The sequence below is a fragment of the Heliconius melpomene genome, chromosome 1, assembly GCF_056956725.1.
Source record: "Heliconius melpomene rosina isolate 202511_hmr_F chromosome 1, ASM5695672v1, whole genome shotgun sequence".
Classification (NCBI taxonomy): domain Eukaryota; kingdom Metazoa; phylum Arthropoda; class Insecta; order Lepidoptera; family Nymphalidae; genus Heliconius; species Heliconius melpomene.
Genome location: NC_140389.1, coordinates 7,052,245 through 7,066,242, shown reverse-complemented (window position 1 = coordinate 7,066,242; position 13,998 = coordinate 7,052,245). Strand labels below are relative to the sequence as shown.

Below are 13,998 nucleotides of genomic sequence, written 5' to 3'. Positions count from 1 at the left end.
AATATATGTTTAGCATTATTTAGATTTACTATGAAAATATATTATTTACATTAACTGTGATTATAAATTTATAATATATCACATCGAATATTTCCATAGTTTACACTAGTTTCTTCAATATCATAAGGAATACGGATAGATTTGTCATTTAAAATTAATTTATTTTGTAAGTGACAGACTCAATTCATATTCTTTATATGTATGGGTCAGATTATAAATGTATATAAATTCCTTTTAATTTTACCTGTTAATTATTAATCATTTAGTTTTTTTTTAAAGAAATAATTAAAATAAATAAATGATCAATAAACACTTAATACGTTTCATTAAAGCAAAGAGGAAATATGCTTTAAAAGAGCTCGACAAATTGTAATCAAATTACGTAAACAGATGGACACGGTGACTTCTTTGACCTCGCATATGGTGTTTGTAGGACACTTGTGGTAGAAATTTGAATAAATTATTTAACAACAATTTAGTTTTTATCATATTTTTGTAATTTCACGCTGTATCCCGCTTAGGTATAGCAGGGTAAGGAGAGGGTGCCTAGTGTTAAATCACTCCACTCCCGATTTTCCGCCGAATTCTGGAGGCGTTGTGTGTTGAGTAGCGGAACTCTTTGCCTCGACCAGTTGAGCGAAGAAATGAAAATATTAAATATTTCATTTCCTCAAGCCTGAATCGAACCCTATTTATGTGCCGAACCATCAGTCTTTCTAGACCGATGAGCTACCAAATACGACAAAATTCTAAATAGTTCCCGAGGTTAGCGCCTTCAACCAATCAAACTCTTAGAATATTAGCATACCTAGATGATAGAAACTAACACTACTTTTTCTGAAAAAATATTAGAACAGCTAAATATCCAGTAGGCAAATGGCAACTTCCTAATTAAAATGCACCAAAAAAATGACCGATATTCATACATCAAGAGTCACTTTGAAGATTCACTGGACACTAAAGACACCGGCACCGGAACAGTCAAGGGCCCTCACACATTGAGGGGGCCAGTTTGTTCCGAAAATACTTTATGCTTTTGCACAGAGATCAAAAGACGAATGTGAAAAGACCCTTCACTCCACTCATGCAGTTTAGCTTTGAAACCATTGAACAAGCGTCATTGAACTGCTTGTAAAATTCTAATTCTAGTTTTTATTTGTAATTTCATGAGTAAAATGGACTTAAGCGTTCGTTTTTGTAGGCGAGTTTCATGTTTTATATGTATGCATAGTATATGCCAACAATTTTTTTTCAACTTCACGCAGTATTTCGTACATAGCAGGGTAGACAGAGGGAACCTAGGAACCTAATGTTAAGACACTTCGTTACCTTTAAGATATTTCGTTTCTCCACCATCGAATTCTGTAGACATAGCGCATTGAGTTGCGGAACTCTTCGCCGTGCTCTGGCTTCTTACCAGAGCGAAGAAATGAAAATATTAAATACTTCATTCTCCGAGTGGGAATCGAATACAAAACTGTCGCGTTTATTTTCACTCTTTGAACGTGTAGTTTCAAGGTTGATTTACACTGCCACCTACATAAGTTTTTGATTATATTTACTTGTTTTAATAATATCAAGCTAGTTAGGCTCTGTACCAAGGCATAGTTTTTACTTATAGTAATCTAGCACAGCGTGAAGTTAATTTTAATAACTATTATTTGGCTAGACTATAAATAAGTATCATTCCACGAAATTATAATGAAAATTCTAATGCCACGAACTGAAACTGGATTAAAGATTAACAACACATCTTATTATACATTGTTACAATCAATATTATCTTAACATTTACTTTTGTCCAATATTGAAACACGTTCTTTAAGTTCCTCAAAAACCTGCCAACAATTCCCGTACAAAAATATTCACCCACATCACAATAGCCGTATGCCATTGAATATTCTAATGTAAACCTGTTTTATTTGTTCTTCCATCTTTGTCACACCAGGAGCTTAGGAGAGAGATGGATGATCAACTTTAATTTTGTCTTTTACCTTCTTTATGAAATCAGAAAAAGATAGAGTTAAAATATTGGGCCCGGGCGTTGGTTCGTCACGGTCGGACGCCTTCATCAAAGGGGGTGAGGTAGATAGGAGCGATAAACTGCGGTAGACTCAAATAATTTGGCCGGTACGTTTGATGCTTAAACAATCTTGATATTAATTTCTATGAATTATGGCCGTTGGATATCAGATATTTGATAAAAATATGTTTTAGTTTATAAATGTTGTTTAGAAGTAGAATAAAAAAGGTGTTTTGTATAAATTGGTGCTGTCTTGTGAACTGATGACTTAAATACAGCATATCTATATATACATTTTTAGAATTTATAAATATACAAATTAGTTTCACGCTTTTTATTTATAGATTGTAGGCAATGAGAACTTTGTATTGAGACACTTCTTTCTCCACTTCTCATACAATTGTAGAGTTTGCTTAGTGAGTTGTAGAACTCAAATCAATTAAAAATAATTTATTTGTCCAAGTGGATTTGAACATCCTTTAAGAATTCAAATTTTATTTAAGTTTCACCTAAATTAGTAATTACAGGCATATTAAAACAATCATCCTATAAATCGAAACTGGTACCACCATCCACCTCCACCATAATTTACTCATCAGCTCTAACAATATCCAAGTCAAAGAGAATAAGTATAAGCCGTCACCATGATATGATGAATGCGTACACATTCTTTAGCGAGGATATGAATGAGCATCCAACATTAATATCAGACGTTATGGAACCGACCATTCACCCAAACAAATGATAGAAAAAAGGCCGCGCATTATTTATCTATCCCGACGTGTGTCCAATATTAAAACACGAACAATGACACTGTATTGTTGAAAGAAAAAAATGCTTAAGAATATTTATGTTCTACACCTTAGAAATAAAAACTTCAATGAAACCCAAAGGCTGGTTTGTCTTGGAATTTGACAATTTGTATAGCGGATTTTTTGGTTAGCTAGTTTAGATTTTAAAATGGTCGAATGTTATCTCAATTTTGATAGTCTTTTGTGTAAAAGCCCAGCGTTGAGTTCCGCCATTCAACACGCAATGCTTCCAAAATTCGGCGGAAAGTGGGGAAAGGAGTGTCTTAACACTAGGTTCCCTCGGAGCGGATGCAACGTGAAGATGATTTATTTATTTGCTTTTTTTTTAAAATTAATAGCAACTTTAGTTTTAACTTACCTAGTTAGGTTTTATTCACTCCTCGATGTAATATCGAAGAATGAAAATGCGTAAATAAAAAGAAAACCCTTTACTTCCACTAATTGCGGTGACGATATGAATGTAACAAAGGCATTCTAAGGTATTATTTTCAAAAGAATCCACTAGCAAAAGCTAGTCTTTAATATACAGTAAACAGTAAACAGTCGCTCTCATTGTCGACGAACCCATTGTTGAGATGTGAGTTTGAAAATTGAAATTTAATGGAAAATATCAAACGGAACTCCGCGGAGTTCTTTGGTCGTATCTCGAATAAAGCATCAGAATTGTAATGAATCATTTTGTATTCATCCATTTTGCTTGAGGAATATTAAACTTTGTAAATATGTATTATATTTATTAAGTTGCTCTTTTTATTCGTTTATAGTATTTGTTTTTGGTGTTTTTTAGTGTTTATTGTTTCTTGCTAAAAATATTTAGAAATAATTGAATCTTCCTCCGCTAAGTGATCTTTCTTAATTTGGTTAGCGTAATTCTGAAAAAATAATCTTAACTTGTAATAAATATTTTTTTGAAAATTCAAAACATAGCATGTGGTCGTAAAACAAAATGGAAAGTATCTTTTTGAAAAACCTTTTTCCTATCTTCATCAAGACTTAAAAAAAATACTACCTTTTACCCGACTACAGCAGTTTATAAGGTTTTAACTTAACAGTTACAGTTTATAAGTAGATGACTTTAATTTTTTGGTAAGTCTGTAGCTTAACTAAAAAGTATAAAATAAAAAATAATTAAAAGAAAAAAAACTTAAAAAGTAAAATGAAAAATAAGCCCAAAATTTATAAGAATAAGTTAGATTAGTATCCATTTTTCAAGAAATTAAATGAGTATGATCGTTAATCCTAGTAAACTTGGTTGTATAGCCAATATTTAGGTATAATTTTGAACCAATCAGAGATTTTGTTTTTATTTTTTATTTTTAACAGCAAAAGAAAAATATCAACTACACAAACCGACTTTTATTCTTATCATAATTATATACGAATAAAAAAATGTGTAAGAAATTATTAAAATGTATAAATACTATTGTAACTGTTGCTAATAGAACTACAAGTATCTCGCAAAATATTTTAATTGCTGTAATGTAATAAAACTTTTAAACATTAATAGTCTCATAAATCGTTGAAGATAACAAAAATATGTAAAGAGTGAACATGCTGATAAAAAAAATATGATTTGTATGCTCCTATAGTAAAATAGAGTCAGGTTATTTTTTTTTAATTATCGCACATCTTCCGAATAAATAGAGTGGTGGTGGTTCCGAATAAGTTGAGAGTTTAGACAATTGGTTCTCCGCCCGAGCTCGAGAAATTGCATTGCGAGTGGCGTAACTCAACGCTGTGCATTGTGTTATCAGACCGGATGAATGAATATTTTAATGTTTTCAAATCGAGATCTTTCGAGGTCAAATGCTGTTCTGCTTCACCATAGGCCTCTCTTGTATGGTGGTTTAAATTTCTTTTTTATAATATTTACCGGACACCATGAGGCATCATCATAGCAATTTTCAACAAACGACTTCCAAAAATCCAAAAATACAGAATCACAAAATATTTGGCTTTCAATTATCTGAGTTTATTGCGAAAGATGTAAGTATATCTTTTTCTTCACACTGTATTCCGTACATAACAGGGCGGGCAGAGGGGGCCCGGGAATCACTTCTCTTCAGGACTTTCTGTTCCTAATAGGAATAGGCAGTGCCGTTCCCCACTTTCCACCAAAATCTAGAGGCATTGCGTGTTGGGTGGCGGAACTCAACGCCGCTTTGCCTCGTTACCAGAGCAAAGAAATGATAATATTAATTATTACTTCGAGTGAGAATCGAACGCTCACTGATGCTTATCTGTTTTTATTTTTAGTTTTTGATATGTCAGAGACTTCTATCCTCTATGTAGCAAGATGAGTCCTTACAGGTTTTACCTTTTAGGTCGACTAATAATTTAATAATAAGTATAATGTTAATTTAAATTTTAGTTAGAATGAAAAAAAAAATCATATCCTATCATTTGAAATGTAGGCAAAACCTTAATGAACATAGTTACTTTTATCTTTCTATCAACCCAGCAATAAATAAGTATTTTAATTATAAAAACATTTTAATAATTTTCATTGTGAACCAAATAACTTAAATTTTAAATAATATTACTATCCATAAAAATTGTTATGAAAAGTACCCGTTAAAATATTTGGTTCTAAAACTATGGTATAAAAGCCTATACAGCGTGAAAAAGTTATAGTTTAACACTGTAACATTAAAAATGAATACATGTGTACTGCTTCTCCTGGCTGCAGCTTCAGCAGCAACAGCTAGACTACCTTACCACTCGGAAATAGTCATTACTCAATTCGAAGAGTTTGTTGTGAAGTACAACAAAACATATATTACTGAAATTGAAGAGGTCTTTCGGTTTGGTATATTTGTGAAGACCTTGGATTTAATTGATCATTTAAATAAACGTAGCAAATATGCTAAATTTGGTAAGAATTCTCTTTTTTTTAATTAAATGTGTTGTTGACTGTGTGAGTCTCTTGTGTGCAATTATTAGAGTTTTAATATGTTAATAATAACCACAGCATCAAACATTAAGTAGATGGAATGTACCAATTTCACCATTTCATGGACTATCCAAGAAAATATATTATTATCAATGGCATAATTGCTTAAAAGTGATGTTTTATTAAGCCATGAGCAGCTAGTTCAGGAATCGTTGTGAACAGTGAATTCAATTTGTTTCAAAGATCTCCGGGGGTACATATACTGAGGCCAATGAATGGGGAAATGAAATATTTATTTACATTTATATTCTCATTTCTTCGCTCTGGTATCGAGTTCTGCCACTCAATACGCAATACCCCTAGAATTTTGCAGAAAGTGGGAAACGAAGTGTTTTAACACTAGATTCCCTCTGCCTACCCTGTTCTATGCAAGATACAGCGTAAAGCTTAGCTTTAAGTCTTTGGAGCACTGAGTAAAGCACAGTAGAACTTGACATCAGGAAGTCTTTGCTCTTTTAGGCTCAGATCCATTTCCATATGAAATAATGTTTTAGTAATGGCCAGATGCCTTTAATAACAAGATAATGTTAATTTACAACATTGACATCAAAAACTTAAAGTGTTTCGATTAATCCTGTTGAAATTAAAGTAAATAAATTGGCCATACTTCACTATATAGTAATATTTTTTTTTTTAAATATATTTAAGGAATAACACGCTTTGCGGATATGACCCTAGAAGAAGTTATTAGGTGGAATACTGGATTAGGTCAACCAAATTTAGGAGACGGCTGCCAACCAGAATCAGTAGTTGGTGATGTTAACTTAACGGATACTAACTTCGATTGGCGTGACAGAGGAGTTGTGAGTCCAGTAAAGGATCAAGGACATTGTGGTTCTTGTTGGACGTTCAGTGCCATCGGTGGGAAATCTAATTTGTTTTTACACAAAAAAATAAAGAATTGTTTGAATTTTTAATTATTTTACATTAGCATATTTTATATTATTGCATATACCGTCGAGGCGAAGCGGTGGGTGTAACTGTAACGCGACGGTTTTGGGTTCGATCCCCACTCGAGGAAGTGAAATATTTATTTACGATTATATATCCATTTCTTCGCTCTGGTGTCGAGGAAAAACGCGGCGTTGAATTTTGGCATTTAACACGCAATCCCTTTTGAATTCAGCAGAAAATGGGGAACGGAATATATTAACACTAGCTTCCCTCTGCCTATCCTGCTGTATGCGGGATACAGCGTGAAGCTGATTTTATATGCTTAAAAATATTTACAGGGAATGTGGAAAGCGTAAACGCGATCAAAACAACTAATTTGGTAGAGCTGTCGGAGCAACAATTGGTAGATTGTGAAACAACTTCAAATGGATGCCAAGCTGGATATCCAGGAAATGCTCTTACGTAAGATATTTAACAATGTTTAAGATTTTACTTCTTTATTGTTTGAATTTAAATTATTAACTAAATTTAACTTAAATTATTTTCCAGATATTTAATGTCGAAAGGTTCCATGTCTGACGCTTCTTATCCGTATACTGCACAACAGGGCAGCTGTCAATATGACGAATCTAAAGTTGCCGTCAAAATAAGTAATTGTTATCAAATTAACGCAGATGAAGGTGCTCTTGCTCAAAAACTACAGCAGCTGGGTCCATTATCTATAGGTGAACTGTGTTTATTTATATACTGTAAGAAACTATTGGAGATATTAAATAAAGTGGGAAAGGTAATGAATTAAAACAAGGCTTCAAATAATTATTAAACAACTAAAGGGAATTATCCAGCAGTCTACAACATCCGATTCTAAAGAATTCATCGGGCAGAGAGACGTTAGGCGATCCTTTTCCTTCGGTCGCCGTTGATAGCCCATAAAGGTGCCAGCCAGTAATTAGAGTCGTCCTTATATATCCTCTATGGTCATTATTTCTAACAATACATATATTCGCCGTCAACTTACGTCTGTGCCACGTGTGGCGTTGTGGCTGAATGTAAATTTTAGCCCAAGTGGATGTGGTTTTAAGTTATAAAATATATTTTCACTTGCCCCGTTAGAAAGTTACCTAATTCAGTTTCCTCTATGAGACGATTACAGAAGTACATAATTATTATGATTAAGTTGACTCGATTTGTCCTTTAAAATATCCTGAACTGACTGTAGAAAAGAATGCTTAATATGTAAAATATGTCACTTTTCTTCAGTCGATTTTAAAAGTTTCTGAATTACAGATTATATAAAAGAAAAAAATAATTACAGGTATTGATTCAACACAAATTAAAATTAATTATAATGGCGGTATAGTACATGGGGACGAGTGCCAGGGAACCTCTCAGACTCATGCTGTTCTTCTAGTAGGATATGGTGAAGGTGAATTTGGTTTTATTTATTTTCCTGTACATATATTGAGTGGTATTTGACGAAATATTTGTTTTAGTGATTACTATAGTATGATTGTGAGCGTTGGTTATTAATAAATAAAATACAGTTTTTTTAAAGAAATGTTAATCTATATATATAAAATCGAAAGGTCACTCACTCATCACGAAATCTCAGAAACTACAAATGCTAGAAATCTCAAATTTTGCATAGGAGTTACTTATAGGACGTAGGTGCTTGCTAAGACGGGAATTTGCAATATTCGATTTCTAACGGGTTGTTTTTGGGGTCGAAAGTTTGTATGAAACTTCGTTACTATAAATGCTAGGAGTCTCAAATTTTGCATAGACGTCACTAGGACGTAGTCATGGAGATAGAAATTAATAATAACATAGTTCACGCGGGTATAATAACCGCGAGCGGGCCGCTAGTGAATGATATTAATGAAATGCATTATTGATTTCCAATTATTTTTTTACTTATTTATTTTATTTTTACTTTTTATTTATTTTTTATGATCAACGTAATAATTGTATGAATAATTTTATCATCAGAGAACGGCATGCAGTACTGGATCGTCAAAAACTCCTGGGGTCCAAATTGGGGTGAAGAAGGATACTTTAGAATGCAAAGAGGAGTCAATTGCCTTCTTATCGCCAGTGGTCCGATAGTGACTGCTGTAGTATAAAAATAGTCTTTGCTCATTTTTTAATGAATCTTTTAACATTTGTTATTCTAATCATACATTATTAGGAAGTAATAAAAAAATTAAAACATATCGGAGTTTTCGTTACTTGGATGTTATGGTTGCAGATCGGCAGTCCAAAATAAGATTAACTATCAGTTAATATTTCCAAAAAAATAAAAAAAAAACATTTTTTTGACAGTAATTATAAGTACTTTTACATTAATTAAATTGCTGATTTTTTTTTTGTTACATTAATTAAATTGTCCAATTTATTTTTATATTTTTATTTTAATTGCCAAACAAATCCTTAAACAGATAACATCTCACGCTTATAAATATAGTTTAAAAGAACAGATTTTTAAAAATTTGTCTTGTAAGGAGTAATATTCTCAAACACTACTCTAAAATTATACATTCCCTTTAACTAGTGACAATAATAAATTATCTTAAATTACACTTAATGTATGAAATTATGTATAATATTTGCTTAAAAATGCAAAACGTAATTGAAAACAACTAAAACAAACATTCAAAGTTGTAATTGCAGCCACTAGTGTTTGAATAATAAAAACACATCTTACTACTTCAAATTATATTTCCATTTCTTCGCTCTGGTATTGAGGCAAAAGCGCGGCGTTGAGCTCCGCCACTCAACACGCAATGTCTTTAGAATTCGGTGGAAAGTGGGACCGGAGTGTCTCCCGTCCCTTCCTACCCTGCCTCCCTCTGCCACCCTCTGCCTACCATGCTGTGTGCGGGATACAGCGTGAAGCTGAAAAAATAAATAAACACACACTCCCTTTAAATAAAACTGTAATGTTTCTATATATATTTTTTAGTTGGCATTTTTTTACAATTAGTTACTATCCAAACGTCTTGTTGCTGATTATAAAACCAAAGTTATGTTTATCTTTTTATTTAAAGTTTCTGTGTTCGCCTGAACAACTTCACTTTTGTTGCCAATAGTGTTACCAAACCATAAAAAATATTTTGCATGGAAGAATTTTGATGAAACTTTTTTGTCATGCTAGTTCTAGACTAATTCAAATACTTGATGTGCAACTTTAGCATCGCATATTATTTTTAAGATATACGAGTATTAATATATCGCCTAAAATAAAATGGTAACAGGATGACATTTTCTGTTAACATCAAAAAAAAGGTTTCAAACATAGCAGCCCAGCCCTCAAGAGATATGAATTTAATAGCATAAAAAAACATTAAGGTTGCTTCAATATTATCAACTAAGAAAATTTTATCATATTAGGCAAATTAGTGGAGGTGTGAAAGTGAACGCGACAGTTTTCGGTCAAGGCAAATCTCAGCCATTCAAAACGACAAAACAAAACTATGTCTGGAAAATTCAACACTGGGTTCTCTCTGTCTACTCGGCTATATGAAGGATACAGTGGGAACTAAAAATGATAATTTACAAAAAACAACAAAATGTTGAAGGTACACCAAATCAGTCTGTCTAATCTATAGGAGCTATTAGTGTAAAGTCTTTCCAACATTTCATCAATATGAATATTTTCTGTTTTGATGGTAAAACTTTTCTTTGGAATAAAAAAATATGTAATGCCGAATCTAAGCACTAAGATATACTTTCTTTACATGATGCTCTATGACCCTGAAAATATTAAGTGTCAAAAGTCAGCTCCAAAACGTGCAACATATGTATGATTGTTCTGGAATGATGTATTCCATTTAAAAGAGAGTCATATTCAAATAGTAAATATTTTGTATTGGCCTTAAATTTTTAGAAACAGTTACAAAAATATAAAATTTAAACAAATTGGTGATCACAGCAATCGTAGTCGGTGCTAGAGCAAAGATGGTGAAGTCAATGAAATAAAAAAGAAAATCACAATTATATCACTATTTCAATGGTTTCAACAATTTTTCTCATTAAAAGTAACATACTCGTAGATGTTGTCATTAGCACTGAGTGATGAGTTTCCTATACTTGGGAACTGCTGCAAGCGCTATGAGCGGTACGGTAAATATCCCGATTCAAGGTCTGATTATATTGTTAGTAATATATTGCTAAAATAGTTTCCTGGACTATCAGGAAAGTGGCTAAAAGAGTCCAGGAGTTCCAAGGGGTCCAAGAGTTTGTTTGTAAGTCGTTTAGTAGTTTTACTTTTAGTATCTTACGGTAGCCGCTAAGATCTTGATATTATTTTAGTCTACTAAGATTAAAGAGGATGAATTAAAATATTATTTACTTTATTAAAGGTTTCGGAAACTGATATTTCGTTGGAAAATGAACTTCTAAACGATTAGTGATGTTAAATTCACTTTTAACGTGAGTTGGTGATTAGAGAAGATAACATTGAAATTCATTTGATAGAGGATCACGGTTTCTAGATTGATCTATGTTTTCGTTTCTTGGTATCTCATTTATTACTGATAATTTATTTAGTTTTTTCATAATGTAATATTTGCGTGAGTTTTACCTAATTTTTTATTACGAAATTATTGCCGTCTTAGAGTCAAATCACCCATTGGCAATACAGTATGCGTATAGGATCCGGATAATTTTTTATCTAGACCCTTCTACGGCGCTTTGCCAATAGCTATCTAAGGCGTTTATATAGATTTTTACTTTGTTATTTAGAGGCATGATTTTAATCTATTTTATTTTAATTTTTTTATATCTTTTTTTTTAAATTTTATTTTATTCATTCCATTTCGTTTTATTAAACAAAGAGTTAAGTGCAGTCAGAATTTTTAAAACAAAATCAACTTATTTAGTTAGCACCACGCTGTATTGAAGACACACTCTCTGTGTGACATACGTCAAAATAATAATCCAACTGCGCCGAAGCCCAAAACGAGCATAATATGTTGTTGCTGTAAGCTGTAAGCTGTTGCTGTAAGCTTAGGTTATTTGAAGAAATCCAGGAAAGGTTATAAAATACATATTTATATGGATAGCTCATCCTTTGTAATTGTTATAAGCTATATGAAATAAAATATTAAAATAGTTTTTTTTTTATAATTAATGCAAAAAGGTCTCTCTGGTCTTTTTGAACATAGCATTGATTGCATAGCCATAGCGATCAGAAAACTCTTAAATAAAGCCGAACCTAAAAGCAATAGAAAGTTGTGATCACGCCACGTGATTATGATCACTTAATCCTCATAACAAACACATTCACAAAGTAGCTATAGAATTTACCAAGCGGACCATAGTAATCATAAAATTCGTGAACCAAAGCCAGATAATATATCATATAATCATAAACTTACCTTTATAATATAACTAGCGACCCCCTTGCGGCTTCGCCCGCTTTTACTACTGGATTATTCATATAATGTATGTTTGCAAAGCACTTAATATAATGTGAAAATTAATTAAACCCTAATGCAACCCGCATTTTCGTAGTTTCAATAAGGATTTTCCAATTGTTTTACACAGCAAGGATTTTTTAGTAGGTACCGTAATTTTAAATCTGTGCTACTAATCTTTTCAAGTACTTATTAAAATATATTTAAATGACTATTTTTAGATAGTTAAATGACTATTTTTAAACGGAAGAAATTATAAACAAAAGCCTACCTACTAATAACTACTACAAAAAATATATCGCGCTGAAATAATACATTCAACTCTAATTATCCAATACGTGCAAACGCATCTAAATCTTCGTTGCTATAGAGGCAGGCGGGTTTTTTTTTGCTTGTGGTTAATGCTGAAGAGGGTATTCTGTCCCTGAAAAGCAAGCACTACGTGGCTGCCTGTGACGAAAATTAAATAGAATGCATCGGCCGGGAATCAAACACGGGCCGCCCGCGTGGCAGGCGAGCATTCTACCACTGAACCACCGATGCGTGTAAGGCAGGCGGGCGCGGCGGACGCATGGCGAGTGGCGAGCCGTTTCGCAGCAAGGATTTTTTGATATTGTAACAACTTCTAAAGTACTTATTAAAATGAAAAACAGTAAAGACAGTTTTGATCTACATTAAATGGCCAACGTAACTAATGTACTTATTTATATGCTGAGAGTAAGGGATAAGTAAAACTTGAGTCGATACTGCTGAAGTGTCAACGACGTGATGTGTCAACAATTAAATGCGTTTTTCTCTTAAACTATTCGCAATTTCGAAATTGTGTAAAAAGCAAATTTTATCTTCGTTTAACGTAGAAAATTAATAAAGTATTTTAAAGGATAAGGATTAATACCATTATGGAAAAATATCCCTCACAATAAAAAATATATTGAAATTATTATTTTTAGACAGAAATATGATCACTACACGTTATCCTTAAAAGATAAAAATATGCTCTCGCGGACTTTTTTGTAGATCTTATTGAGAGGAACAATACTTCAGTACATTTTTTTCATGTAGTACTTACCATTAAAGCAGCGCATGCGCGAAAGTGTCTCAGCGGGTAGGACTTTATTCATATTTTTCGTATTTATGTTAATTTACATAAGAATGTACAAATAATAAACTATATATAAACCTTCTACGAAAAATACTCGACCTAATGGTGAAAACCGCAATAAAATCCGTTGGGTGGTTTAGAAGAAGAAGAGTTAGAAACAACAGACAGACACGAAAAGCGACTTTGTTTTATAAGATATAGGATTCGTACCACGCAAGTGTCTTCCTCGGCGGATTGCGTTCCTCCTGTGCATTCCCCCACGGGAAAAGAATAGGTCGTCGTATGTTACTAGAGATAAGAGAGACATTTAATATCCGTGCAGAGGGATGAGAAAGAATGGCTAAAGACAAGATTTTAAATTCAAATTATGGTAAAAGTATTGTTATTATATAATAACTAAAAGCATTCGAGTCTTATGAAGATCAGTTGTTTACATCTAGATTTAAAAAAAAAGATTTTTAATTTTAATTTGCTCTAGACGTCGTAAAGGGAAGTAGATTGTACTGCAAGAGTTATCACAAAGTCCACTACTAGTGTGGATGTAAAGTATATTTTCAAGCCTCCATAATCCACACTGGCAAAATCTTGGTGAATTGTAGGTATATCATGTTCTTCTTCATTTATTACTAAACTGATTAATAGATATTCTTTGATTGTTCTCTAAGTTAATATGTGTATATTTTCCCTTAAATATAAACTATTATATTTCATATTCGAAAAACCTTTTTATTATTAAATTATTAATTTAATACAGATATTATTTGTATATGTATACAGCTTCAAAAGTCTGTGTAATT

At 32.3% G+C, this 13,998-nt stretch overlaps 2 protein-coding genes across 2 annotated transcripts in view; one reads left to right on the top strand and one right to left on the bottom strand.

Moving 5' to 3' along the window:
• The window catches only part of LOC146541133 (uncharacterized), a 209,584-nt gene that overhangs the window by 53,773 nt on the left and 141,813 nt on the right, over positions 1 to 13,998 (bottom strand). The gene's annotated exons all lie outside the window — the stretch shown is intronic.
• LOC146541142 (uncharacterized) lies at positions 5,460 to 8,895 on the top strand. Its single transcript, XM_085194619.1, has 6 exons — positions 5,460 to 5,710; positions 6,437 to 6,649; positions 7,021 to 7,144; positions 7,232 to 7,407; positions 7,998 to 8,108; positions 8,672 to 8,895. Exons 1-6 carry the CDS (start codon positions 5,491 to 5,493, stop codon positions 8,803 to 8,805), a joined length of 978 nt encoding a protein of 325 aa, XP_085050745.1. The 5' UTR covers positions 5,460 to 5,490; the 3' UTR covers positions 8,806 to 8,895.

Bases quoted from the DNA above. Each gene is read 5' to 3' on its own strand.
- LOC146541142 (XM_085194619.1), top strand. From the start codon at position 5,491: ATGAATACATGTGTACTGCTTCTCCTGGCTGCAGCTTCAGCAGCAACA. The intron at 5,711-6,436 runs GTAAGAATTCTC...AATATATTTAAG, and splicing joins TAGCAAATATGCTAAATTTG to GAATAACACGCTTTGCGGAT. The intron at 8,109-8,671 runs GTGAATTTGGTT...TTTTATCATCAG, and splicing joins TCTAGTAGGATATGGTGAAG to AGAACGGCATGCAGTACTGG.